At 41.0% G+C, this 24,968-nt stretch overlaps 1 protein-coding gene and 1 long non-coding RNA gene across 2 annotated transcripts in view; one reads left to right on the plus strand and one right to left on the minus strand.

Moving 5' to 3' along the window:
* LOC137225057 (uncharacterized) overlaps positions 1-1,481 on the plus strand; it is a 15,202-nt gene extending 13,721 nt beyond the window's left edge. Inside the window, exon 2 of the long non-coding RNA XR_010943669.1 lies at positions 781-1,481. This is a non-coding gene — a long non-coding RNA (uncharacterized lncRNA). The remainder of the gene's footprint in view (positions 1-780) is intronic.
* Positions 1-23,411, minus strand: part of LSG1 (large 60S subunit nuclear export GTPase 1) — a 24,733-nt gene extending 1,322 nt beyond the window's left edge. Inside the window, exons 1-13 of the mRNA XM_067738466.1 lie at positions 23,206-23,411; positions 21,407-21,533; positions 17,429-17,549; positions 17,163-17,249; positions 16,545-16,631; positions 11,523-11,583; positions 10,197-10,373; positions 6,497-6,892; positions 5,971-6,072; positions 5,676-5,821; positions 4,882-5,003; positions 2,415-2,494; positions 676-849 (exon numbers count right to left, since the gene is read on the minus strand). Of these exons, the coding sequence (XP_067594567.1) occupies positions 676-849; positions 2,415-2,494; positions 4,882-5,003; positions 5,676-5,821; positions 5,971-6,072; positions 6,497-6,892; positions 10,197-10,373; positions 11,523-11,583; positions 16,545-16,631; positions 17,163-17,249; positions 17,429-17,549; positions 21,407-21,533; positions 23,206-23,304 (1,779 nt within the window). The 5' untranslated portion in view covers positions 23,305-23,411. The remainder of the gene's footprint in view (positions 1-675; positions 850-2,414; positions 2,495-4,881; positions 5,004-5,675; positions 5,822-5,970; positions 6,073-6,496; positions 6,893-10,196; positions 10,374-11,522; positions 11,584-16,544; positions 16,632-17,162; positions 17,250-17,428; positions 17,550-21,406; positions 21,534-23,205) is intronic.
* Between the last annotated feature and the right edge of the window lie 1,557 nt (positions 23,412-24,968).

The raw sequence follows: 24,968 nt of genomic DNA on the forward strand, positions 1-24,968 counted from the left end.
ATGTGGAGAAATTAGCAACCTCATACATCGCTGCTGGGGATGTAAGATGGTGCAGCCACTTTTGGGAAGTTCGGCAGTACCTCAACTGTTAAACTTAGAGTTTCCACGTGACCCAGCAATCCCACTCCTAATGTATATACCCAAGAGAAATGAAATATATGTCCACACAAACACTTGCACATGAATGTTCACAGCAGCATTATTCATAATAGACAAAAAGTGGAAACAACCCAAATGTCCAACAACTGATAAATGCATAAACAAAATGTGGTCTATCCATTCAATGGAATATTATTTGGCAGTAAAAAGGAATACAGTACTGATACATGGGTGAACCTTGCAGCCATTAGGCTAAAGAAGCCAGTCACAAAGGACCACAGAGCATATGATTCCATTTACATGAAATGTCCAGAATAGACAAATCTTTATATAGAGAAAGTAGCTTAGCGGTTGGCAGGGGCTGGGGGGAAGAAGGGAGTGGAGAGTGAATGCTAATGGGTACAGGGTTTCTTTTCGGAGTGAGTGGTGATGGTTACATAACTCTGCAAATATCCTATAACCTACTGAACCGTATATTTTAGAAGTGTGCATTTTATGGTATGTGAATGTTATTTCAATAAAGCTGTTATACAAAATGTACTGGATCAGAAGTTAAAAAAAAACTTTGAAACTTACCTGATGGAAAAAAGTTTTGTCCACTACATTTTCAATCTGATTTGCTTTTTTATTTCTGCGTGGCTGCATTTTTATTTCCCCACTATTCGCTTTTTTCTCTGGGAGTCGCTGGTGTTGATACTGAAAGGTCAGAGGATCTCTTCCAGGAGGAGGATGACAGTACAGGAGTTTACCCTGCAAAGACAACATGCATGGTAACAGCACATCCTCAGGACCATCTGTGTGAGAGTCCACAGAGGAGGCCTCTCCACGGTGCACACTCTGATGGAACTTTCGGCCATTTGACAGCTGAGCTGAGTTTTGGTCACTGCAACTGGAGAGTCCCAACTTACACCCTGATGATGATCCTTAGTGCTCTAGAGGCCTACCTCTTCCCACAGCTCCCACACAAGAACGAAATCTTCCCTGTGCCCCCTTTCACCTTGTTTACCGTACTCTTCAGTACATGTATACGATTATACTTAAGAGAATATTTTCCAAAACAAAAGCCAGGACGTAGTTGGACAGTGTGGCTGTACTGATGGGGACACTGGGCCTGCTGCTGTTGTCCACTGGGTGCCAAGTTTCCTCTTTCCACCATAAACACTCTAAAAACTGTGGTTGTTTTTAACTCATCTCCCCCACCCTCCATAGTTTTACAAATGGTAAATGAATGAATAATTCATCTATACAAATATTCTATTAACTGTTTTCCTACCGAATTAAAAAAAAAGAGAATATGGCTGCCCTCTTTTATTTCTATGCTCCAAGCTCCGCTGATGGTGTATTGAGAAGAGGAGGGAATAAAGTGAAATCCTCACAACCAATTAAGCCCCTGGAATGCTTTTTTGTAGAAAGAAGTAGCTTAATAAATAAAAACTATTGGGTCTAATTAAGTGCCAGGCACTGAGCTTAGTGATGTGCGTGTGTGCGTGCGTGCGTGCGTGTGTGTGTGTGTGTGTGTGTATGTCTCCACATACATACACTGTTCTCATTTATTTCCCATAATAATCTCATGGGATAGGTACTATTAATTCCTATTTTACTGATGAAGAAAACCCAAAACTTAGCATGTCCTCACTTGTAATTGGAGAATAATACCTCACAGACTTACTTTTTTTTTTTTTTTTTTGTTTTTCAGTACGTGGGCCTCTCACTGTTGTGGCCTCTCCCGTTGCACAGCACAGGCTCTGGGCTCACGGGCCCAGCCGCTCTGCGGCATGTGGGATCTTCCCGGACTGGGGCACGAACCCGTGTCCCCTGCATCGGCAGGCGGACTCTCAACCACTGCGCCACCAGGGAAGCCCCTTACATATTTTTAATGAGATGACAAACGTAAAACATTTAGAACTATTCCTAGCAGGGCTAGCTTTGAATAAATGTTAGCTATGATTATTATTTTTACTGGACAAGTGTTGGAAGACAGGTATATAAACAGCTACACTACAAGGAATACCGTGATATAGCTGCAGTAGAAACACCCAAGGGCTGGAGGAGATGGAAAAACTGGAGACATAAATTTATCACCTTCACTGCAAATAGGTATTCAGAGATCTTCGTCTCTTTCATATTATGTCAGTCACTTCTATGATTTATATGATGCTAGCTCTCCTGGATCAAGAATATAATTCCAGTTATGGCACAATATCAATGAGAAGATATCTCCTTTATAACCCAGCTGGTTGCCATTACCCTAAACATACGCTGTGGAGAAAGAAGACCTACTTATTCCAGAGGAACGAGAAGCAGGATTCACTTACATTGACATAATCCTTCAGGATGTAGCGTGCAGATCGAGGTTGGTCTGGCTGTCCATGTGCTGTCATGAATCCTCGCATACCTGTGAGGAGAAATGAATTTTGCAAAACCTAAGTTAGAAAACATCACAACAAACACAACTGAGGTGATGGAAATCTAGCCTTTTCTGTTATTACACTGTGCATTCTTACTTAACCTTAAAAAAAACCAAATCAATTAATAATGTAGAAAATATTTTGGTTAGCATTACAAAAACATCTGATAATCCAGGAGAACAGACTATATTGTTACATCTGATCTTCTGACAACCACCTAGCAACATGCTGTGACACATTCAACCTCTCTCTACTCCAGTCATTTCTATCTCTCTGATTTTAATTATTGATTCAAGGAGGCTACTTGTACAATGCTATGTTGTCAATATTATTAGCAAACCCCAAAGCAACAGAGCAAGTTTTCTTATTTAATGATATGTCTACACCTTTTTCAGTTTCCCAAACATGCAACGAAGATCCCTTTAATACTAATTCAATTAGAAGGGAGTAGCAGAGCACAGCAGGTGAGAACACAGCTTTAGCTGACAGGTTCAAAACTCAGTTCCCTCCCATACTAGCTGTATGTTGGCTCCTTCAGTTTAGAAGAAAGTATCAATACTTAGAACCGTACACAAAAAAACATTTAGGAAAAGGAAAAAAAAATCTAAAGATTAAAAAAAAAAAAGGATTACAGTAAAATAGTTTTTCCCAAGTAAAACACGAAACCCAACAAAACTAAGAAGGAAAAACATTGTTGGGCTTCCCTGGTGGCACAGTGGTTAAGAATCCACCTGCCAATGCAGGGTACATGGGTTTGAGCCCTGGTCCCAGAAGATCCCACATGCCGCAGAGCAACTATGCCTGTGCGCCACAACTACTGAGCCTGCGCTCTAGAGCCCACGAGCCACAACTACTGAGCCCGCGCGCTGCAACTACTGAAGACCATGCACCTAGAGCCCGTGTTCCACAAGAGAAGCCACCGCAACGAGAAGCCCGCGCACTGCAAAGAAGAGTAGCCCCCGCTCGCCTCAACGACAGAAAAGCCTGCGCGCAGCAGCAAAGACCCAATGCAGCCAAAAACACGCCCCCAAAAAACAAAAAAATCCCACATTGTTTATTAAAGCCGTTAACTTCTACAGGGCTAAAAAAACCATAAATAGACACTGGGAAAAACATTTGCAGCACAGGTAGCAAAGAACTCCTACAAATCATTACGACAAAAACAAATGATGCATAGAAAAAAGTGATTCTCAGAAGACAAAATGGCTAACAAATATATGGACAGATGTTGAATTTCACTAATATTTTAAGAATGTTCAGTCATCTGTTTTTACAAACTGGTTTTGTCCTCACTCTCTTTGATTTCATCAGAGAGAATCAGATGAAAAATCTTAAAAGACTCACATTTCTTTCAGTTTTATCTGGAAATCAAACCAGATGCAAAGTTTAGTGCAAAGTCTACCTTTCCCCATCTTTCAGGTTAGCACACTGGAGAGGTCTAGATTAGGAAATCTGGGTTCTCACTGAGGCTATGCCACTGACCAGACACCACCTTGGGCAAGTCATTTCATGCTCTGATTTCAGATTACTTAGGAAAATCTGATTTCAGATTACTTAAGAAAAGGGGGATGAGAGGTGGGGGAATCTTTAAGGCCCCTTCTTGTCCTATGATGTTGTGACAATGGCAGTCTTGCAACAAGTGCTTAGTATTCATCCTCTTTAAAGTCGCTCAACTAAAGTAAATTCAAGGTCTGATTTTAACCATATAAGTGTGGTTTATATCAAATCACCTTTCTCTGCCAGTAAATACTCAAATAACCTGAACTCCTTCCCGGCTGGGGGCAATTCCTTACAAGGCAAGCCACACATGCATGGAAATTTTTTTAACACCGCTTTTTCTTTAGGTAGATACGCGTCTTTCCAGATTACCTTTAAAGCTTGTGTTTAAGGTAAATAAATCACAATGAATTGGAGAAATGACAGACAAAGATAATTCCCATGCAGAAAAGGAAAAAGCCAACATAGCCTTAGATCAGAAGCCCTGTGTCTACACTTGGGTCCTAGGCCTCCCATAGGAAAGGGCCTGAGAGAGGCTGGGAAGATGTGTCTCCCAGGCACTTGATTTCTATGATGAAGATCTGGGGAAGAGGCAAAGGATACAGAGCAGCTCCTTCTCTAACTCTAAAAAGCACTTAACACTGAAGTAAAATACCACTCAGGCAGTGGCCGGCTCTCCCTCCTTTACTGCTGGACCAAGTCAGCTACCTGGAGGCCACCTAGTGGGCAAGACCAACAGGACAACAAAAATATCAAGCCTGAAAGGTGACATGACAAATGCTAAGGAAAACTTCTGAACTTGTACCTTTGCAGAGTATTCCTCTTAGTAGCTATACTATTATTTTTTGTTCATGTTTTAAAATAAATCACAACTCACATCCATAAGCCGTCAACAGCTCTTCTGACGTTGGAGGTCGCTGGGGATCTTCATCTTCTCTAGGTTTTATGATGTCAATGCCATACGTAGCTTCTAAAACATGTCTTGGAATATTCTGGCAAATGTAAGATTGTCAAGGAATCTGTTTCTTTGAACTGACCCCTTCCTCCTCCCCATGGTGTCTTCTAAGAACATAGTATTTCAGCACCTCTGTGACAAAAAAACTTTTCACCTCTCCAAAGAAGAAGTACGAGTATTCGTTAATTTAAAAGACTTTTCTTCCCTCTTTTATTTTGTGTTATTATTATTTTTTTTTTGCGGTACACGGGCCTCTCACTGTTGTGGCCTTTCTTGTTGCGGAGCACAGGCTCCGGACGCGCAGGCTCAGCGGCCATGGCTCACGGGCCCAGCTGCTCCGCGGCATGTGGGATCTTCCCGGACCGGAGCACGAACCCGTGTCCCCTGCATCGGCAGGCGGACTCTCAACCACTGCGCCACCAGGGAATCCCCTCTCCCCTCTTTTAAACAAAGCCTTATGCACAATGATCACTTCCAAATGTATCCTTTAAAAATATTATCTCTGAAAACAGACCTTAAAGATGACACATTTTTATGTAAATACACTATAGATTTGTGAGATGAGCCTAATTCAGATATAAAGCACCGAGTCTTTGTTTCTAATCCTTACAACTATGTAAGGAGTGATTATTTTTTCCTCCCCTGTCTATTGCCCAGATTTTTCTTAAGCCCTAATATATACATAACAACCAAAATTTTGGCACAGCATAGAGGATATTAGTGATATAGGTGGGAGGTGATCTCTCATCTGGTCAATCGGGAGGATTCCACTGCAAATCATCTCAGCTTTGGTAGAGACAAAGGACGGCATCACCAGGCCTGGGCAGTCACATAAGCAGAGGCCAGGTTCCACATAGAGAGTCTGAAAGACACGTAAGAGGTTTATGCTGGGCATACAGCAAAGGAAGGGAAAGGAGGGCAGCAGCACACGAGTGGCAAAGAACTTCAGAAAACACCCAGAGGGAGGAACTGGCGGAGAAGGAAATACAGAGGCCGATGCTGTAGAAATACCTGAAAATGCTTGGTGTGACCGGGCGTGGCAGACACAGACACCTTCTTGTTGCCCATGATGGTGTTGATTGTTGAACTCTTACCAACGTTTGGGTAGCCCACCTAGAAGGGTGTCAGAAGGAATGTTTACAGTATAAGTTGGCAAGGATCACAGGATGCCGAAAGCCTACCCTATGTAAAAAGCCTATCTAAAGCTAAGAACATTGGACTGGAAGTCTGAAGACAACCCTGAAAGCTCTCATTCTAGTATCTCTTGTAAGTGACGTGACAGGTAGGGATGAACTGGGAGACTGTAGAAGATAATTAATATGAACAGTGGTGTAACCAATACAAGCCTTGAGAAAGTTCATTCTTTGAGTTGGGCTTTGCCTGTCACCCAGTCTGCTCCCAGGATGCCCGTGGGCAACAAGAGGGCATCAATGTTCCCTATGACGCCAGGGCCTGAGCTCTAGAGTACCAGTGTAGCTACCAAAGGATGGGGAATACAGACCCTCACGGAACAATTTTATGATATATTTCATCTTACCAGTCCAACAGTAAGTTGTCCATTCTTCACCTTCTTTCCAGAGTGTAGCTGTTTAAAGATCTCCAGTAATTCCTGCTTTGATACCAGGTGGCTAAAATTGTGTATCTGCCTCTGCTGGGGGGTCTTCCTTCCTTGCGCCTCAGAACGCACAGTACAGCGCTCCTTCCAATCCTGGCCGCAGGCCTGCTCGTCGGGGCCGCTGCCCTCTTCCGAACACGTCTGCCAGTCCTCCTCCTCCTGCCAGCAGTCCTCATACTCACTGTCATCTTCATCACTCCTGGCAACTTCATTAACTGAAAGATGTTCAGTCTCTTTGTGTAGAGTTTCAGCTTCGTCACAACTGGAGTTTTCAAACTCAGCTGTGATGGCTTCTGCACTGTCTCCATTTACTTCTTCCTGATGAAATAACAGAAACCACCAAAGTTCAGAAGTGTGTAACAACTGCACTCTTCACTCTGGTGAACAACATTCAGAGTTGGTTACCTAAGATGAACACAGGACAAGGAAAGTTACGAAGGAGAAAGAGAAAGGTGAACAGAGGGAGAAGACAGCATGAGGATATAACCAAACTATCAACAGTGGTGTCCTCTGGAGTGGTGGACCTTCACTTTACACAGTTTTGTATTATTTGAACTCTTTACAAATAACATGTATTACTTTTCTAGTAGATAACTCTTTTACCTATTAAAAGAAAGCAAGGGTTTAGAAAAACCTGTATCAAGCTGAACTCCTCGGCAATACACTTTTTTTGGCAATGGTCTGTAGAATAAAACAAAGCATTTCTCATGAACGATGAAACATTTAACATTCTCTTCTCTGCACAAAGCAAGAAGGGCATATAATTTGTAATCTGAGCTTCACTGTATATTTGCATTTTCAAAGACTGGTTTGCATAGTTAAGGAAACTGCTATTCTTTTATAACTGCCTTTAATAAATCATAGCACCATGGAGCATAGGTCCCTGTGTGTGAAGTATGAGAGCAACAAAACTCAACGCTGCACATGGAAATTATTCACCAACCAACGATTTCCTCTGGAAAGAGAAAGGTAAAAGTCATCTACGATTCATGGGTGTGTTAATCCTTCTGAATTCCTATGGGTAGCAAAGCAGAAATATGGCAGATTTATAGTATTACCAAGCAGTATCAACAAGGGAGAACTGATTCAGATTCAGAAGTGATGGAAACCTATCATTTCCAAACAGTCTAGCATTACAATGAGTAGCCACCGCAGGAGAGGGCATGATGAACTCAGTTAAACAGGCATCCTACATTTTAGGAGAGAGATATTAAAAAAAAATGTCAGGGAAAAAAGGCATGATTTCATTGTCATTCCTGGCAACTCAAAAAGAAATATGGAATTGGAAGCAATTTCTATGATAAATGAGCAATAAATGTAAAGAAGTCACTGTGTGCTCTTCTGCAGACACAAGAATGTCAACTGAGCATGAATGTGCATTAGGAAAACTAAGGCTAGGAGCAGTTTTGGTTCAGGAAAAATGATAAAGGCAACAAAAGGACTTTGCAGTAGTTACATCAAAAATAGAGAGAAAGAAGAGAAAAGTCAGTCTTTTGGGGGAACACAGTGCAATTTAAGAGATGGCCAAGAGAAAACCAAAGTACTCAATTCAAAAAAATGTCCTATTTTTTTAAAATAAGAAAGGTTAAGCAACCATAGAGAAAGAACCAAACTTCAGATAGGTGAGAAAACAGTGAATATCTATTTTTAGTAAGTTCATGTTTGACACTCAAATGACAGATGTGATTAGATATATCACAATGGTAGCTGGCTACTTAACTTGGAAAATCATGAATAACAGATTTCAGAAGACCTGGAAGGAATAAATAGGGTTCAACTTTTAAAAAGGAAGAAAGAATATCTTCCATAAATCATGCACTGTTAATCCAGAGTCTGACAGGGAAGCAATTCCTCAAGTTAGGAAATTCCTCCAAACAATTCCTCCCCTGACAGTAATGGGAGGCAACAACGGTTCCCTGAGAACAGATGGTGCAAACAAATCCCACTTCCCTTTGCAATCTACTCCTTGGTTGATAGGTCAGGGAATACCACAGATGCAAAAGATGAAATGAAACACATAAAGTACTCAGAATAGCAGTGCCTGGCTAAGAATAAGTTTTCTATGGGTTAGTTTTTATTAACAGTAATAACAGAATAACTATTGTTATAGCCTTTCAAATACATCTGTATGCATCACACTAAAATGCTTGGTACTGAGCGCTTATTAAGTCCACAAAAGTTCACAGAGCTCTATCCTTGGCTCCGGTCTACTCAACAGCGTTATCAATGACCAGAAAGAATATATAGAAGGGCCAATACAAAAGCTGCAGATGACTCAAAGCTGGAAGAAGAGAAAAGCAAATGACACATGCAAAATGAATTCTACCTTGTTCCCAAATCACTAATATTTAAGAGGAACAGCATGATCCTAAGCTGAGCTAAAACCAAAATGAAAACCTTTTCCCATGTGTAAAGACAGGATGAGATCTGCTTAGTAAGTCTTGTCTTTTAAACATGTGAGGGATGTGGCTGTTCACAGGTTCAATGAGCCAAGAGCATAAGCTCCTTTGAAAGGGGGTGAATTAACAAAAACTCTGAATTACTGGGAGTATCCTGATCACAAGAAACAAGAGTACATGTCCTGGGCAAACCACACCTGGAATACTGTACTCAACCAGCTGCCACCCACTTTAGGCGTCTGACACAGGCAGACAGGCGCTCAGGGTGAGGAGTGCTCTGGAGGTCATGTCAATATAAGGAGCAGGAAAGCAGACAACGTCTCTTCTGCAGAAGAGGGAACACGGGGAGAGAGGAAGAGGCCTCAGATCAAAGGTAGGGAAGCTGACTTAGCTTCACTGGACTAAACAACTTTCTAACCTTGGAGATAAAAAGGAATGAGACACCTGGTGTCTGCCATTTAAAGGAGTCACAGAGACAGCATGTGACTGCCAGGGAGGTGAAGGGAAGAACTCCTTCACAGAGTTAGAGCTCACTAACTTGTGAGCTCACCAAGGGAGGGTGTTGTATTCATAGCACCCTAACCAGTCAGCAAGTAGTTGATAAATAGAGGCGAGAGGAAAGGAGGTGGATAGGAAAAGATATGACTTTAAGTCTCTTCCAGCTCTAAGATTCTATTACTAATTTCTTTTCATAGTTGGTTACCATTAATTTTTACTAGAAAATAACTCCTAAACTGTTTCTGTAAAAAGTGGACTAAAAGATACAGAAAATAACATGGTGTATCTTAATTTAGGACTACTTCATTTCTTTGTTTTCAAAACAAAGTCAAAAGAGAGTCTAATCAAGTCCAGAGAAGTTACTACATTCAGTTGTATCTGATTTTTGTTCCGACTTCTCTTAAAAGCAATTACATACAAGGGCAGTATGAAACTTCCTATACAATTTTCTGCCTAAAATTTTTAAAAATTAAAAATTATAGCTACTATCAGTGTGCATCATAGACCCCTGGGATAGCAGACTATTTAAAAACCAGAGAAAGCAACCTTGTGGCTTACTTTTCTACAGATCACCCGACTATCTCAGCACTTAGGGAAAAAAGAAACAAATAAAACCCCACACATCAACAATAAACAAACAAACAAACAAACAAAAACAGAGCATACTTAACAGAAGCCAAAATCCTCCTCCTTGAAACCCAACCTGAAAAAGTCCCCCAGGTTACCTTAGAGTCATCAATCAGTTGAATGGCTTCAGACAAAGCCGACCAGAAAATGACCTTCACATTTTCCTTTTCGAAGAACTCGGCCCAGGCACTCCGCTGCTCGGCAGTCATCAAGTCAGCCTTATTTATTAGAATAACATTCTCCTTGTTGTCATCAACTGTTTTCACATAACATTCCTATGCAAGATAAATATATTTAGATATTTCTCCAAAAGGGGGAAAATTAGGCTAATTATACTGAAGATCCCCAGCTATGACTAAAAGTTTTTACCGCCCCCAGTTTTAAATCATTCCTAATTTAAAGATTTTTAATCGTGATACATTCTATGGATCCTTTCAGCAAGCTCTGAAAAGAAGTTAGGTCATCTATACTTAGAAAAAATACTCTTCACATGAGAAACTGGAAAGGGTAAAAAGAAATGCTTTCCTGCCCAGTTTAAGTAAAACAGGTTCTTATTTCTTTAAATTATATAGTTCCTCTCTTTAATAATCTTGAATTCTTTCTTTTAAGCAAAGTTAAAGAACTGTATAACTAGATTTGTCGGCCAGCAGGGACTATCTTCAAGCCAAGTGACGACAGCTAATAATAATCTTACCTATTAATATAAAAAAATATTTTTGAAGGCTAAAAGGAAAACAAGACCCAGTGATTAAATTAATTCCCAAGCATAGCTCTCCATTAGGAAACAGACCAGAAGTATGAAAGCTGAATTAATAAGAGTTTCCCCATTAAGATTGTTATTCACCAGTGGCTTTTAAAATAATCAGTACTATTCCTACTCTGGTCCTCAAACAAAAATAGGAATACTTCATGTGTGTTCAGTGTCTTATTAATTGAAAGCCTGTATCACATTATTTCTTGTGATCCTCACACCTTAATGATTACCCCCTGTGGTGTTTTACAAACTTAGTTCATTTGTAAAATACCACAGGAGGTAATAAGTACGGTGTGAGAAGAGAAAGCTTAGTGGGATGGGTAAGTGAAGGGACTAGGCATATGCTAAAGTAAGCAAAATGCTATTTCAACTAGAGTCTCTTAAAAAATGAGAAACACTGGCAAATGCCTATTAACAAAGTAGCTTCGAAACTAAAAGTAGGAAGTTCAAGTGTTTGTGCCTTCCTGCAGATGGAAACAACTGTTTGAAGAAAACACCTATCTAAACAGTCCCCAAATGCAAACTCCTGACCTTGGGAGGAGCAGGAGGCCAGATTAAACAAAGCTAGAGGAGGGTGCAAAGGCCTGCCTAGGCTCACTGCTATCGGTGATGCTGTCCTCCCACTGCTGCCCAAGGACTTAAAGTTCGAATCATGTCACATTTTACTTACCAAATCCTCACACCTAAATAGGAGTGGATTTCGAGCATCTACTATCTGGACCACGATATCACTGAAAAACAAATGTGAGATACACCAATCACTGTGAAGTGAAAGGAAATAGTAGCAAACACTTTCGACATATTAAGCACTGGTATATTTAACTTTTTAAGGTGCAATTATCCCCAGTTTATATACGAAGAGACTGAAGTTTAGAACAGCTAAGTGGCTTGTTCAAGGTCACCAGCTACTAAGTGAGGGAGCTGGAATGAGAACGCAAGCACTCTGGACCAGAGCTTGTAGTCTCTGATGATGTTTCATTGTTAAAACTTTTACCTGTATCTTCTAGTAAACTCTCCTGGAGAGATCAAAGAGTATTCCGAAGACTTCAATCCAAGGTGAGGTCTACTGTATACTCAGTGCCTAGTTTACACTTGTGTTAAGTAAGGCCTCAAAACCCCCCTAATATATCACCTGCTCACAGCTGCCACCGTCAAAGGCTATATCTTATTTAAACCTAGGGCTGACATGTGTACATGTAGCAAATCATCACCCACCAGTTCCAAGAATGTGTTTAAATGGCAAAAATACAAAACAGCAAAATATCAACTTAAGTCGCCATAATGAAGCAGGAATGATGAGTCCAACGCCTTCCATCACATGAAAGATGATGTAGCAATATGAAAACTTTCCGCGGCTGACAGCAAGCCCCTCGAATCCCTCACAAATGTAGTGGGGACGACAGCAGCTGAGCACTGTAAGAATAAATACTGCACTTCTCCGGCAGAATCCTCCCTCCCTTCAGACCCTGTGGCTAGGAAAGCTGCTTTAAGGGCCAGCTGTGACTGCCACTGGAGGGAAACAAATCCGTATCTGGTCAGCTTTTCCTCAGGTAACTCCTATGCAACTGAAGGAGATGTATTAAATCAAGGTTACCATTTAGGGCAGAGCTTTTGACAAAGTGCATTTTCCTTCAGAAGAGTTAAATTTCCAGCATGATCTTTTGAGTCAAAGAAACTCACAGACCTGCTAATTTATGACAAATTGCTTTTAAGTTCTCTAGTTAAGTGGGTCCTAGTATTTCCTTCTTTAAGGTAATATCTACCACTTTCCAACTGTGAGGATTTAACAGTAAATGCAAAAATGACTGCAAAAAATGGACAAAGCCTAATGAACTAAAATTACAAGGTCCACACACATTATGTCTACCTACCAAACAGGTAGAAAGAATAACCAGCTTAGACACACCAGTAAGAAAAGAAGAAAAGTTTAAGGCAGCTTGCTTCGTGTGCTGAATTAGGATGCCTAGAAAAGTGCCAGCTATGTACTTGGAAGGCTGATGCAACACAATGGAAGCGCCTTGTCTTCCTGGAATACGGCGTTCTGCCCTCCATGCCTCGGCAGTTTCCGCCATTTCAATGACATATTATACATCAAATCTTTTCTAATAACTACTCTTGAAATTAAAGAGGCAGATGGCGTAGCTAGCCTGTTACCAAACAGGAGACATCTGCTGTACAGAACATATCAATAAATATTTCCTATTAAAAGACACAGCAGTAGTCACTTTATTGATGTTTCTATGTGACTCAGATCCACTTCTGTGCGATATAAACTATATTCCCTGAGTCAGGAACATGTTCTCTCTTGTAAAAACACAGAGAAATATCACAGAAAAGTAAAAGAGCAAGTAATGCTGTAATGCAATAGAAGCTAGAAGTTTCAATAGTACAGGCTCACTCTGGGGAAACAAATTGCTTATTTAGGGGCATGAAAAGCAAGGGAAGGGCCTTGCTGTTGCTGAACCTGGAAGAACACATATGGCTACCTCTGTTCCCTCTCAAAGCCTGCAAAACATGAAAGCAAAGACTGGAACTCAGAACAAAGAGAAAGAAAGAACAGCAACTAAGAAATGTCAGCCCAATGAGAAGTGAGCCTGTTCATGCCCCAGAGCTCCGAGAAAGCTCAGGATTAGAAGCATCACGTCTAGCTCTCATGGCAAGAGTGAGGTATAGGACTGAAATCATTCTCAGCAGGGAGCAATTAGGTCCACGCCCCTGTTCCATTCAGCCAGGCAGCCACACGTCACCCCACAGCCCCTGTGGAGAAAATGAACCTGAGAGGCTCCTGAACTGGGACCTCAAGCACAGGAGAAGGTGGGAAAGAGGTGCTATACTGAAGAAAGGAGGATTAAACATAAGTCTACACCCCAAACGATGGAAATGCCCAGCTCCCTTGTATTACACCACCACCTTTAGCCCTGCTCCTGGCAGGAGATAGTCCTCCCCTTTAAGAAACTGACCGATCCTAGGGAAAACACCCATAGATACTGTAAAATAAAATCGATCCCTGCTCAGCTACTGTACAGTGAAGTTCACCAGTGGGCAAATTCCACCCAAACAAAATCCTGTCAATCAGCTTTGTAATGCTTTGTTCTTAAATATGAACAGACAACAAACATCATTTGACACTGGAGGAAGGCCTCTTACATAAAAGTCAGAAACCAGAATAAGTAGGAAAAAAAAAAAGAATGCAGAGGGAAGACAGACAATAAAGGAAGTAGGAGAAAATCTAGAATTAAATAGTAAACTATAAGCGTGCAAATGGGGGCATTCCCTCAAGGGTGAGGTTTCAATATTTCACATTGTTACCATTTATCTTTGGAAATAAGAAAACAGACATTTTCAGCAGTATACATCCCAAATGCTAATGAGGCCCTGATGGAGAAATTAGCTCACTCTGTTCCCTGGGAGAACCATACTGGGTCTTCCCAAGCCTCATTCAAGCCCGCGATCAGGAGCAAGCTTCCCCTTTCTTCAGGCTTAGAGATTTGCCTAGCTACTCTGGCCTCCTCACATCCCAGGCCAACAGCCTTCTCTGCCCCTGAGGGAGCAAGATGCGGGCGGGGGGTGGAGGGGAGTATATAAGTGACTTAAAAGAAAGAGAGAGAGAGATAATTCACATATCATAAGTTCTATCTTTTAAAAAATGTACAGCTCAGTGGTTTTTTGTATATTCACAAGTGATGCAACCATCACCACTATCTAATTCCAGATCATTTTCATCACTCTAAAAAGAAATGTAAATAACTTGTACAAATTTAATCCAAGTCCTTTTTCTCAGTAACGGTGCTAAATGTGCTAATATTCTTTCCTGAGAATCCCAGTTAAAGCACCCTGTTTCCTAATGTTCTTATTGGGTATATTCTATGGACTAAACAAACAAACCCACATCCTAAGGGCCCCTTGTTAAAAGCATCATTTCAAATATAAGGTTCATTTATGATCTCCAAAATTTACAAGCTGCTCATACAGCTCAATATCAAAAAAACAAACAACCCAATCCAAAAATGGGCAGAAGACCTAAAAAGACATTCCTCCAAAGAAGATATACAGATTGCCAACAAGCACATGATAGGATGCTCAACATCACTAATCATTAGAGAAATGCAAATCAAAACTACAATGAGGTATCACCTCACACCGGTCAGAATGGCCATCATCAAAACATCTACAAACAATAAATGCTGGAGAGGGTGTGGAGAAAAGGGAACCCTCTTGCACTGTTGGTGAGAATGTAAATTGATACAGATACTATGGAGAACAGTATGGAGGTTCCTTAAAAAACTAAAAATAGAACTACCATATGACCCAGCAATCCCACTACTGGGCATATACACTGAGAAAACCATAATTCAAAAAGAGTCATGTACCACAATGTTCATTGCAGCTCTATTTACAATAGCCAGGACATGGAAGCCACGTAAGTGTCCATCAACAGACGAATGGATAAAGAAGATGTGGCACATATATACAATGGAATATTACTCAGCCATAAAAAGAAACGAAATTGAGTTGTTTGTAGTGAGGTAGATGGACCTAGAGTCTGTCATACAGAGTGAATTCAGAAAGAGAAAAACAAACACCGTATGCTAATACACATACATGGAATCTAAAAAAAAAAAAAAAAAAAAAAAAAAAATGGTCATGAAGAACCTAGGGGCAGGATGGGAATAAAGACGCAGACCTACTAGAGAATGGACTTGAGGACACAGGGAGGGGGAAGGGTAAGCTGGGACAAAGTGAGAGAGTGGCATGGACATATATACACTACCAAATGTAAAACAGATAGCTAGTGGGAAGCAGCCGCATAGCACACGGAGATCAGCTTGGTGCCTTGTGACCACCTAGAGGGGTGGGATAGGGAGGGTGGGAGGGAGAAGCAAGAGGGAGGAAATATAGGGATATGTGTATATGTATAACTGATTCACTTTGTTATAAGCAGAAACTAACACACCATTGTAAAGCAATTATACTCCAATAAAGATGTTAAAAAAAAAGGTTTATTTATGGAATCCTTATAAATAATTCATCCACTCTTTGACAAAAGTAAAAACCTTTTAGCTATCAGGATATGGAAAAGACTTAAAAAATCTCCCAGTCTCAACTTATCAAAGGCATTCTCTTCTTTTCAAAGTCCAATTAAAACAAATCACTCCTTAATTTCCCTCAATACTACTAACTGCTCCTTCCTCTGCTCTGACTCAGCCCACTACCCTCTCTCTAATACAACAGGAATCACACTCCAGTTTTTATTTTACTAATACCTTAGTGCAACGATCGCGTTTCATCCATCTGTGTGCCCCTGGTGCTTGGCCCTTTGCTTGGCCTCCCCCATAACATATTTGCTCTTTGCAAGCAGACACCCCTTTCCCAGCCATATTTTCTGTTTTACCGGTAGGAACTCATATACATTTGCTGAAATAACTACAGGTGCTTCAGAACTCATCTTACAGAAAATAGTCACCACTCTTGCAAGTTTATCAATGTGTTTATCTAATAACAAAAACCCCTTATATTTAAAAAGAAATATAGTACCCTACTTTCAGGTTTTATAATAATTCTCAGTAGCACTGTACCTAATTTGATCCTGTCCCCTCAGCCCCTCCCTGGGCTCACAAACATATATAACTTCCCAATCTAATATACCGCCACCACCACATACTCCTTACACAAAAAGAAAACGGTAACCTACCTTCTTTCAATCACCCTCCAGAGCTGGCGCCAAAAATCCAAATTTCTTTCAAATGGAGTCAATATCAGGTTTTGTTCCTCTTCCAACCTGATTTTAGAATGAGAAGTTTATACCTCTGCCAGATTACAATAGTAGGGCTCAAGTAGTATAACACCCAAATTCACTGCATTAAAAAAAATAAGTACACAACTATTAACTGTCAAATGATTTTTATATACTTTCTGCTGAGTCAATATGCAAATCAAATGCAAATTTTATACTTAAGCTTTTTAAGCCCTGAAAGTTTATTTAACACACAAAGTGACATTTCCCCCAGACATCTCTTCTTGGAAGAATGCTCCAGAGAGCAGTGATCAACTCCGGGGTTACTAATGGTTAGAGAAGGGTATGAAAAGGAGAAAAGGCCAGGAATGGAGGAATCAACTCACCATCTTGGTGCAAGGACACACGTGCACAAAGCAATGCGGTTTGCACACACACCAATTTGCACTTATAAGATGAAATCTACCATTTCCCTTTTAAAAGAACAAAGCCTTCAAAATGCAAATAGCAATGCAAGCACACTAAAATGCCTAACTCAGAATTTCAAGGCAAATCTTCCTGTAGACTAACACTCACCGGACAAGTTGACGTCTCCATTCTAGAAAGTTATCTTTCTCTGCCTGTTTGAGTTCTTCTGCACTAGTGTTTTGGTCCCACTTTGGTCTGCAACAATCATAAAGGAAAAAAAAATTCCACATGAGTTACCAAAATAATATAGGAGACTGGGATTTAATAAGAGCAGCTGAGAAAAGAAAGCAGAAAAACGTGAACACCAAATAAAAAATTTTATATTTAGTTGCCTTGTTACGCCTTTTAATGTCCTATATCTTTATTCAACTCACCTCCTTGGGATACACAAGAACTGTTTGTTTTCTTCATGGAGTTTCTTAATTCTCTGGTTCTCCTCAAAAGACAGTAGTCCAGTTCTAGCCTCAGGAGGCACAAATTTAATATTAAGCTTCTCTGTAGGAAAACAAAAGTACTGTTATTTAAGAGGAAGTATAGAGAGTGAATGTTGGTCATTACTTAGAAAACTAAAAATAGGAGAACCTAAAACAGAATTTAAGCTTTCTCGATTTAGATAGATTCCCCTAGCCTTGAATTAATTATAATTTCTAAAGGAAGTTTTCTAGCCATTCCACAAAAAAGAATACAAGAACAGATCTTTACTAAAACTTTCAAAAGGTCAACCACTTTTTCGAGTACTGATTTTATAAAACTCCACATGCTAAATGCCTTTCATGGAAACAGAAGCAATAAGAGTGGGAAGGGATTGTAAACATTCATTACAACCAATCTCCTCATTTTACAAGTGGAGAATAATTGTAAGCCAATGGGAGTGAGGGGGGGAAGCAAAGATTCAGCAAGGAGACTCACTCCAGTTAGAACTGGTAAATTACTACACAGCTATAATTTATATGAAATATTTATGAACATCCACAATTAAGCTATATAAGAATTCAAAGGAATAAAAAAACACCCAGTCTATGTATGAACCAGAGACCTCTGCTCTAGGGCTCTATCCCCCTCAAGTTGCTCCAGGCCCCTCTACTGTACCACACATGGCCACCTGGTCTCCTGGGCAGGTGACTCCACTGAGATAAGCACCTGAGAAGCCAGCTAAGCTTCTTACCAAAATGCCAAGGGGAGGTCCTATCCAAGGATAACAGGACATCTTCAGCAATGTTCCTCTTAACCTTTAAGCAAAGACCGCAATCTGCTACCCTCATTGGACCACCAATACTGCACGGTCCAGTCACCTAGAGCAGCAGTCCCCAGCCTTTCTGGCGCCAGGGACCAGTTTCATGGAAGACAATTCTTCCACGGACTGGCGGGGGGTGGGGTGGGATGCTTCAGGCAGTAATGCGAGCCATGGGGAGCGGCAGATGAAGCTTAGCTCGCTGGCCCACCGTTCACCTCCTGCTGTGCGGCCCGGTTCCTAACAGGCCGTGGACTGGTACCTAGGTTGGGGACCCCTGACCTAGAGTACAGCCAGTTCAGTCACCATTCTCATTCATGTCATCCTCAACCAACAGTCAGAATACACATCCCTTTAGCCCCATACTGGATAATTCTTTCACATTAATTCCTCCTTCCAATGGTGATCTCCCACCCAGTGTTCCCACTTTGCTTGGGCCAACCTCTGTAAACGTCTCCAGCCCCTTGATTCTTTCCTCTTCTCCCAGTGTACCACCCAGCTTGTAGCTTCACTTCTTTCCCTATTTGGCTAAAACCATATAGTCCATCCACTCCACCACTCTCCGACCAAACATCAAATTCCTTAGCCCACTGCACCGAGCCAACTATCCATTCTCGTTCTCATTTCAGTAACGATGCTGAGTTCTGCTGGAGGTAATCACACAATAATGCAGCCACCCGTCTCTGAACTGCTTTTACTACCAAAACTTCTGACCGAAATGTGTGGGTTTTCCCACACCAACAACCAGTTCTCCAACTCTCCAGACATCAACTGGGTGTCCTACAATTCAATTCTATTCTGACACTAATTATCAAGTGACTTCCCCACTTCAGATGCCAAATCTCTGAATGTATTTTTATGGAGGCCCCATAGATTAAATCATTGGCCCCTGGTGATTAACTCAATCTCCAGGATGACTCCGCTCCCCAGTGGTTGAGGGAGGAGTTTCTGAAAGTCCCAACCCTCAAATCCCAGGGTTGGTTTCTGTGGCTTATTATGAACAACAAAAGACACTCCTCTCACCCCTACCACTCAAGAAATTACAAGGGTTTTAGAAGCTCTTGTATCAAGGAACCAGAGATGAAGACCAAATATAAATGTATTTCTTATTATATCACAATATCACATCTTCCTCTTACTTGCTGAACATAAGAAGTGAGTACGGCCTGTGCCATCTTTTAAAGGTAAAGAGTTCCCAGTGAACACTTAGCATTTCTCATTGTTTTGCTCTCCTTTGCAAGGTCAGGGATCCATGTGAGAACTGGCTTAAAAACCATGGACCTAATCTGATTCAAAACGCACTATGTACACACACACAGACGTACAATTTTGCCTGCAACCTGAGGGGCTCACAGCTGAAACTTGTAGCCTCCAGGTTAAATCCCTGTCCCTGTGTGTCCAGGAGACAAGTGCTGTCTGAAGGCCATAGAGAGTTGAGATAAAATTCTATCACTTCTACATTATTAAGGAAAAGGGAAAAAGGCATGAAATTAATTTCAATGAGGAATTCTTACCGAATTTTGAAAGGCTTATGGGAACTTCATTATGTAGGTATGACTGCTCAAGTCATTGGTCATTAGTGATTAATCTCCAGCTCCTCTCCTCTCCCCAGTGGGGCTAAAAATTCCAACCTTCTAATTATCCTTACATTGCTCACAAGACCAACCCCCATCCTGAAGCTATTTAGGGGTCCTCATTAAAATGCAAAAAGACACTCCTCACTCTTCACTTACTCCACCCCCTCTATAAAGTCTGGTTTATTCTAGCTCACTAAAAATCTTGTTCCTATTCTTTTCTCCATTCTTCTACTACTACTATTTCAGTTCTAGCCTGATTCTTTTGCTGTACTAAAGCAATAGTTTCCTAAGTACTCTTTCTTCCTCAAAATCCATCAGTGATCTTTCAAAAAATGTTTCCTACTTGCTTACATCCCTCTAAAGACTCCTTTCAAGCCCTTATTCTCTCCTGGCCCTGGCCCTCCTCCCTAGTGTTTGTGCATCACATCCTGTCCCCATGTACTTTAAGCACCAACAGGGCGAAGCTCCTAACCATTTTCTTTTTTCTTTTTGCACATTATTTTATTTGCACATTATTATTTTTGTTTTGTTTTGTTTTGTTTTTTTGGGTGGGATTTTGTTTTTAATCAAACAGAAAGTCACAAAAATTATAATCATCATCAGTTCACTCAGTCCGTTTTCTGAACAAAGTAGACTGCTGCTCAGATATTAGCTTGAAGTGCTCTGCCTGCCTGTGTATAATGTCCTGTGTCATCTCACCTGTCCTGCTAACATCTACTCATCTTTTAAGACTCAGCCCCAGGGTAAAGCTTGCCCTGACTGGCCCTAGTTTTCCTTCAGATAGAAATGAACACCAACTCCATCTTTTATGACCCTAATCTCTGCTACAGAATTCTTTTATAGCACCTTAGACAAAATTCTGCAGAAACAAAATTTGTCTTAGTCAACACCATATTTTCAGGAGCCAGTACAATACCTGAGAGTAGTTAGGGCTCAATAAAAGCATTTTGAACAAATGAATGAATTTGCTAAACAACATAATAACACTTATAGTAAGTGAAGAGCAATAGAAATGGTAGTTTATAATGCTGTCTCTGTGCCAGGTAGTTTTCTAAGTGCTTAGAAAAAACAAAAACAGAAAAAGGGAAAGCAGTGACTAAAACAAATTACATGCATGGAAAAATTCACTATAATGTGTTAACAAGTGCTTTAAAATACAATTCAAATTGCCTACGTTACAGCAGCAGGCCCAGGATTTTGCTTCTAACCATGGTATCAGAAAACATTTTCTGGAAAATGCTGGTATTGTCCACTGTAATGTTGACTGGTCTCTTTCCTTATGAGAGACTGAGGTTCTTGAATTTGATATGATGATGGATAACCTGAAGTGTTTTTTAGAGCTGAATTTGAAACCTGTGGCACATTCTGTACCTCCCAGTTGAGTTCATCTTGACCTTCCTACACTGCTTCTGGGATATCTGCCTTTGGATTAAAGACAGCTCCTTTATGAGTTTGGTAGGATTGGCAAAACATGTCCGAGCAGACTTATTTGTATACAGTCAGCAAAGACACAAATGTGCTGTAGGCACTCAGCAACAACTTACCAGCTACAAACTCTGTTCCTGCAAGTTCTGCAGTGGCAAGGAAGTCATCCAGGGAGCTCTGTTCAGTCACGGACTGAAGATTAAGACGACCCCAATCATAGCCATCATTGAGTTCACTTGTGTGCAACTATGAATAAAACACAAGGTGGTAATACAGCTGCTCTCTTCTGTTCTTAACATCCAAACTAACTCCCAAGTAACTATTCTATGGTCTTGAGAGTGGTATCAGCCCCTTTAGAGTCAATATTAACAACAGTTAACATTTAAATGAGCACTTTCCTACCTCACTTTCTCATCCATCTTACAGATGGATAGTTACTCTCCATTTATTTTCTCATTTTATTTTCAAAATCTTTTAAGGTAAATTTTATTGTATCTCTATTTTACTGATGAGGAAACAGGATTAAATTAGATAAAACAACTTGCCTATAGTGGCAAGCCAATATGTGGTAGAGGTAAGAACCTGAACCCATATACCATATACTCTGGTCCTGGCAACCACTGTAGGTCAAATTTTTTTGACGGAGACCCACAGTAAGAAATACACTTCACATAGTGACCCAAATGCTGTGAGAAACTTAGTGATACAACTGTGTACCATTCAGTATAGTAAAATGGAAACAAAAGAATCCTGAAACAAAGTTACTTTATTACATGCCACACAGACTGGTATTTTCTTGAATTCTATTCTGTAGGGTGAAAAACCTGGCTAGTTGAGGGTTACTCAACTGATTTCCAGACACAACCCACAGTTTGATAAGATAAACACCATCCTAAGCTCTTCACTCTGTACAGGGGCAAGTAAATGAAAAAATTAAAGGTTAAAAGGCTAGGTGGTTTGCCCAAGGCCACAGAATCAGCAAAAATCAGCATAAGGATTAGAATCCAGTTCTTTAGAATTCATAATCGAATCTTCCCACTACTTCCTAATGGGTACATTAAAAACAGGTTGCTTCAAAATCAATTAAAATTACTGGTAATCTAATGTCCAGAGTAACTCTGACCTGATGAATATTGATGAGCTCTGTATGCTGTTTACTCTGCAGATTACACAGATGGAAGTTAGATGGTGTAAAGTGCACATGGATAATTAGAGACACCTTTGACTTTGCACAGATTCTTACAGAGAACTTCGTGAGTTCTCAAATACATGAGGGAATGAATGTCAAAATGACAAACAAGTCAAAACTACTTCATCCGCTTTTCAAGGATCCTAAAAATTATGATCGTTCCCAGGCCCAGGGAACTATTAGGCCCGCCAAACTTTGGAGATGAGTTGTTCATCTTTGAGTGAAACCACTAGGGAATAAAAAGGGTGAAGCAGGAATCTGAGTTATTTTGTACTTCTGGAACCAACCAGCGGCTCTTGGAGGGTCAATTCTTTGAACAAATGAATACGAAAAGTCGTTTTTATGTCTTTCCTGTGCAGAAACTTCCAAACGCTTCCACAGCTTACAGGGCAAAGACCAAACTTTTATCCTGGCATTCAAGATCTCACTGCAACCTCATCACCACATTAGCCTCCACCTCTGGGCCCTGTGCCTTGCTAGAAGGAGGGCCTGTTTATCTGCCTGGTAGGCTCTAAGGGACTTGAACATTTGCGCATTGTGGTATCCGCGGGGAGTTGGGGGGGTCCCAAATCGATCCCCGCGGTTAACGGGGGACGACTGTACTCATCCTTAGAAACCCTATTTTGACATCATTTCCTCTGGAAAATTTCCCTGTGACCTCTTACCCCAAGCTTCGCAGCTTTCAGACTCTCATAACTAGACAGACTGGGAAAGATGACAAGGTCTTACCCAGGAGTCGGTGTGACGATGGCTACGGCTCCGCTGAACTTGCTGGCGGATAAGAGCCCGACCGAGGGTCCCAGCCTCCGGCGCTCTCCTCCGACCCATATCTGCCCCGTCTGCACACGAATCTTCCTTGCCGTACCCGCTCCTGTTTTTTGGATAGTTAGGCCATTGATCTCCGGAAGTGACGTATGAGCTAGCCCAAGTAGTTAAGGTCCGAAGTTGAAGGGAAACACAATAATTGTTTCAAATCACCACTTATATATCTCATATTTGCCACTATGATGGGAAATAAATGTAAAGTGGTCTGAGGACTTAATTTTCAATATATTTCCTATGAATATCTCAAATTTTGATAAGTTGATTAAATTAAAAGAATGGTACCTTCCAAACTTGTGCGTCGGTCTTTAGCGTCCGGTGTAGAACTAGGAGACGTGGAAAACGTGGCCGTTCATATTAGGGATACTAGCCCCGCCTCCCGGCTACTTTCGTCAGAAGGAGGCGGAGACCCGGGTGAAGGGTGTTCCTGCAGCGCTAGGTGGCGTTGCTTCCTGGCGCTAGTTTTCGGCCGGTGTTCTAAGGTGTGGCCTCGCTGCTGTCACGCCCGGCAACTAAACAGCTTTTTGTATACTTGTTCTTCTGGAGCTGTGAATTGGTGAGAAGAGTCCCAGCCTTGATGGTAGTTGGGAATGGAAAGAGCTTGGCAAGGTTGCAAGGAAAGCCAAATGGATCTGACTTAAATGCTTTTGTTTTCAAATAATTTTTTAAAAAACGTTTAAAAGTTCCACCTAGAATTGTATTTAAATTTTCCTATAAATTAAAATGAAGTGAAAAACAGTGACCCCGCTCCACTCTTTTCAGCCTGGATTTTGTTTCTCACTTTATCGTTAGAAAAGTCGGGTCAGAGTTGTGTGGGTGTTGGGCGTTTAAGCTCCATTCTCCTTAATCAGGAGAAACACCTCAATGTTGTGATGCTCCGGAGAGGAAGCAGCTTGCCCAAGTCAGAGATGAAATATATTCGGAGTCAGGCATCAAACCCAGGTCTCCTCACTATTTTATTCGTTCCTGGGGCAAGGGGAGAATGACGGTTGTTAGTGTATATTTCAGAATCCAGTTCTCAAACTTTGATGTGCATGTGAACCCCCTGGGAATCTTGTTAACGTGCAGATTCTGATTGATAAGGTCTGGAGGGGCCGGCACTCTGTACTTCCAGGAGATGCTGATGATGCTGGTCTGGGCCACAGGCCACTCTGAGTAGCAAGAGAAGTCCACTCCCTGCTAGTGAAGATACTGAAGTGGACTGGCTAAAAGTCAGTCACAGCAAGTTTGGGTCAGGAAAAGCTGGGACCCTGACTGTTGTGTGCTACACCTCACTGCTGACTCTTACTGAATTGGAGTGAACTTTGGGAAATACCCAAAGGGCTGCTGACAAGCTATGTAGTAGCTGGCAAGGCTTTGGGAAGGCAGTGCTCACAGATCAGTAAAGGAATACATTAGAACATGGTTTCTCCCATTTCTCAACTTAGAAACAGTGTATCTTTAAAAAACCTGAACATCATTTCCAGAAGTAAGATATGGAGAAGACCCATGGAAGAGAATTAGCAGTTTCTGGCATTCTCTTGGAGCTGAGTGGTTAAAGATAAAACTAACTCATACAGTAAGATTCAATGAACTTTATGTTCTAGTGACAATAATAATAATATATGACATATATACATACCAAACGTAAAATAGATAGCTAGTGGGAAGCAGCCACATAGCGCAGGGAG

This window comes from Pseudorca crassidens, chromosome 5 (assembly GCF_039906515.1).
Source record: "Pseudorca crassidens isolate mPseCra1 chromosome 5, mPseCra1.hap1, whole genome shotgun sequence".
In the NCBI taxonomy this organism is placed as follows: Eukaryota; Metazoa; Chordata; class Mammalia; order Artiodactyla; family Delphinidae; genus Pseudorca; species Pseudorca crassidens.